Genomic DNA, 3,563 nt, shown 5'->3' with positions numbered 1-3,563 from the left:
CGCCCTGGCGTCCGCCCTGGGCCAGCGCGGCTTCAGCCTCGTCAGCGGCGGCACCGACAACCACATCGTGCTCGTGGACCTGCGGCCAAAGGGCGTCGACGGCAGCAGGGTGGAGCGCGTGCTGGAGCTCGCGGTGAGGCTCCCCCACACAATTCCGGGTCCATATGTCTGACTAGTACGTCAGCAAATTTCACAATTCAGTGTTTTCACGCCCGCTTACCTGGGATGGCGTCCGGAATCGCGACATGTCGGGCCGCTTGCTCTGCCAGAGGGCAACATGCGGGCCTGAGTCGCAGCAGTCAGGCGGCAGCGGCTGCGTTTGTCGGCTTGGGCACTCAAGAATAGTGTGCTCTCTTCGATGGGTCGCTCTTTTTGCCACTCACACGCGCCTGCCCGTTCCACCGCCACCCCAACCCCAACCCCCACCCCCACCCCCAGCACATCGCGGCCAACAAGAACACCGTGCCCGGTGACGTCAGCGCCATGGTGCCCGGCGGCCTGCGCATGGGCAGCCCCGCGCTGACGAGCCGCGGCTTTGTGGAGAAGGACTTTGAGAAGGTCGCAGAGTTTGTGGACCGCGCCGTCAACATTGCGGGTGGGTGCATTTACATCTTCTACTCTGAGTGGTGGAAAAGCTGGGCTGTTTCGAGTTTCGGTCCCGTTTCATTGATTGCGTTTGCACTCTGGAATTGAGGTCTGGCGTGTCATGACGCGCGCCTGCGCTTGCCTGGGGGCGTGCGCGCGCGTGTGTGTGTGTGTGTGTGTGTGTGTGTGTGTGTGTGTGTGTGTGTGTGGACTTGCAGGAATTCCAATTGTTTGTGCACAAGCTTGAGGCCTTGCAATGCAGCTCAACCTAACCATGCTCCATCCATTCTAAACAACATCGTTTCCAACCCACTCACCCACCCACTCACCCACCTACCCACCCACCCCCCAGTCGCCCTCAAGGCCAAGGCGGGTGCTAAGCTCAAGGACTTCCGGGACTACCTCGACAAGAACCAGGTCCCAGAGATCGAGGTAAGGCGATCTGGGGTGATCTTGGATGATCTGGGGTGATCTGGGTGTGAACGATTCCGCCGTGAACGATTCCGCCGTTCCTGGCAACGAGGGGCTTGTCCGTGCCGGCAGCGGCTCGGGGGCGGCTTCCACAGTAGCGGAGTGGCGCGCGTCCAGGCCGTGGCTTGGTCCGAAATTGGGCGACACGAAAGTGGCGCGGACTCCCCTGGACTGTTTGACCCCACTCAACTCCTGCAAGGACGACCCCTGAACCCTGAGCTCTGCCAATCTTGAATCCTAAACCCTGATCTTTCTACCCCAACCCTATCACCTGCGACCCCCCCCCCCAAAGGCGCTTCGGGAGGAGGTTGAGGCCTTTGCCAAGACCTTCCCCACTGTCGGCTTTGAGAAGGCGTCCATGAAGTACACCGAGTGATCTGATCTGAGATCTGAGATCTCAAAGCAACGATCTGAGATCCGGCCGGGCGTGGCGGACGCGCGGCCGGGGTGCTGCGGCTTGGGTGGTCGGCCTGTGCGGCCAGTGTGGCTTGTTCGTCACGGATTCAGGATAAGAGTTGTTTTAACTGGGGGGACCGCCCCCCAATGCATGCGTTCGGCCGGCCGCTCTGCCAGGCGTGTTGGCGTTTGGCGGGACGGTTAGTTTTCGTTTTTTGCGGGCGAGCCGCGCTGGCTGCCACCCCTCTGGCGGCGGCGCGGTGATGGCATCTGAATTTTGCGGGTGTGCGTGGGGCGCGGCAGGCGCAGGCATGGCCCGCTGCGGCGCCTTGCGCTCCCCCCCCTCCTGCGCGCCCGCCTGTGCGCGTGCGCGCGTGCGGGATCAAGCAAACGCGCCCACACGCGTCGGATTCGCAGCCCTAGGGCTGGGACGAGCGTCCCGGCTGCCGGGTCTTGAGAGCAAGGCAACGCGGCGGCGCGGCGCACAACTGTCGCGGGCAGTAACCAACCCAAACATTCACACGCGTCTGTTTTTTGCGCTGTTACGCGAGGCGGTCATCTTTTGGATAGTGGGCATGACTACATCACGCTCGGTGCAGGGAGGGGCGAAACGGGGTGCGGGCCGCGCGTCGGCGGCGCCGCAGGCGCGCCTATTGAGCCAGCTGGCGCGCCTGCTGGTGCAGAGCTGTGCGCCTGGATGGGGCAAAGAATAGCAAACAGGCTGGCGTGTCAAGACAGTGGCCCCAACGGTGGGAGGGCGGCGTGTGTGGGGTGCTGAGGTGCAGCTGAGGAGGTGAACAAGGAAAGCTGTTATGAAAAAGGTGAGTAAGGTCGGCGGAAGGTGGACATATGAGACGAAACAGGCGGGGCTTGGCGGGTGGGGCTGAGGTAGGGGTGCGCGCAGTGGTTTATGCAGGCGAGAGGATGCAGCGCATGGATGGGGGCGCGGGTGAGAGTTGCTGCAGCTAGCGTGCCGCAGGCGCACGCCTCTGGAGCCCTGCCACGGGCACCCGCTCTGCTGCAGCCACGCAGGCAGGCATGCAGGATTATGTTGTGCTGGCACACAGTGGACCAGGCTTGCCTTGGCCCCTTGCATATCCCTACCTGCTGACCATTGCACCATTTTAAATGCATTTGAACGTCTCCATCAACAGGCAGGCACGGCTGCACCTGTGCCGCAGCCCTTCAACATCTGATGAGTAAGTCCTAGGTTGACCAAAGTGACAAAGTCACCCCACAGGCAGCGCGGGCACCGGGCACCGCCAATCCAGCTCCGATACACAGTGTCTCTTATACTCTCTCATATCCGGGTCTGCACATCCGAGAGTCTGTGCGTGGACAGCCCGAGGGCGGACGACGCCACAAGCCGAAATAAGGCAAGGCCTCGGGCATGTCAGTGTCGCAAAAAGACGGTGTTTTCCTCAATAATTCACGCATGCTGTACACACGCAGCCGAGGCTCTTGGATGCGACTGTCATCGCATAGTTGAGATCAGACCGCCGCTTCCCGGTGGTGCCGCAAATCAACTGGCGCTGCATACCGCACGATATGTTGCGAGCAGGCCAAACCTTTGCATAGCAAGCAAAAATACTGCTTCAATTACCCGCCAACCTCCTGTGCGATTTTAAGTGGTGGGTGCTTGCGGCGTGCCCGCAGGACAATTGGCACATCGCGCTCGCCACCAGCGGCGGCAGCGACGCCGATGGCCGCGCCGCTGAGCGCGTCAGGCCGGCTGCTGCTGCTGTTGGTTGCAGCGCTGGCGTCGACCACCGACGCCACCAACGCCGCCGACGCCAAACCCGGGCCCGCCACACTCCCGAGGCAAGCGCCCGCCGCCCCAGCTGCGGCTGTGGCAGCACCCAACTCATCGGCCGAGGCGGCGCCCCTGGCCGCGCCACCGCTGGGGCGGCTGTCTCCCTATAATGGCGGCGGCGCGCTGAACGTCTGCACCTCTGAGACAATCCCCAGTGAGTGGGTCACACGCGGCTGGGCAGGCACACGTGCATCCTAAGCAGAGCTGGCGGCATCCGCTTTTCAAGCTGGAAAGCACCGTGATCACCTGTGCCGTCACCCGGCCACCTGGTGTCCGGCCACCATAACCCCCCCCCCCC

At 62.8% G+C, this 3,563-nt stretch overlaps 2 protein-coding genes across 2 annotated transcripts; both read left to right on the top strand.

Moving 5' to 3' along the window:
* Positions 1-483: 483 nt before the first annotated feature.
* On the top strand, positions 484-1,432 carry MNEG_8212 (glycine hydroxymethyltransferase; the record flags this gene model as incomplete). The annotated part of the gene is made up of 3 exons (XM_014043318.1): positions 484-595; positions 938-1,017; positions 1,349-1,432. The coding sequence occupies 3 exons, from the start codon at positions 484-486 to the stop codon at positions 1,430-1,432; spliced, it is 276 nt and encodes a 91-aa protein (XP_013898772.1).
* Positions 1,433-3,154: 1,722 nt separating this feature from the next.
* Positions 3,155-3,463, top strand: MNEG_8211 (hypothetical protein; the record flags this gene model as incomplete). The annotated part of the gene is made up of 1 exon (XM_014043317.1): positions 3,155-3,463. The coding sequence occupies one exon, from the start codon at positions 3,155-3,157 to the stop codon at positions 3,461-3,463; it is 309 nt and encodes a 102-aa protein (XP_013898771.1).
* Between the last annotated feature and the right edge of the window lie 100 nt (positions 3,464-3,563).

The sequence above is a fragment of the Monoraphidium neglectum genome, assembly GCF_000611645.1.
Source record: "Monoraphidium neglectum strain SAG 48.87 unplaced genomic scaffold scaffold01535, whole genome shotgun sequence".
Lineage (NCBI taxonomy): Eukaryota > Viridiplantae > Chlorophyta > Chlorophyceae > Sphaeropleales > Selenastraceae > Monoraphidium > Monoraphidium neglectum.
Note: the sequence above shows the minus strand (reverse complement) of the source record. Positions and strands in the feature narration are given on the sequence as shown.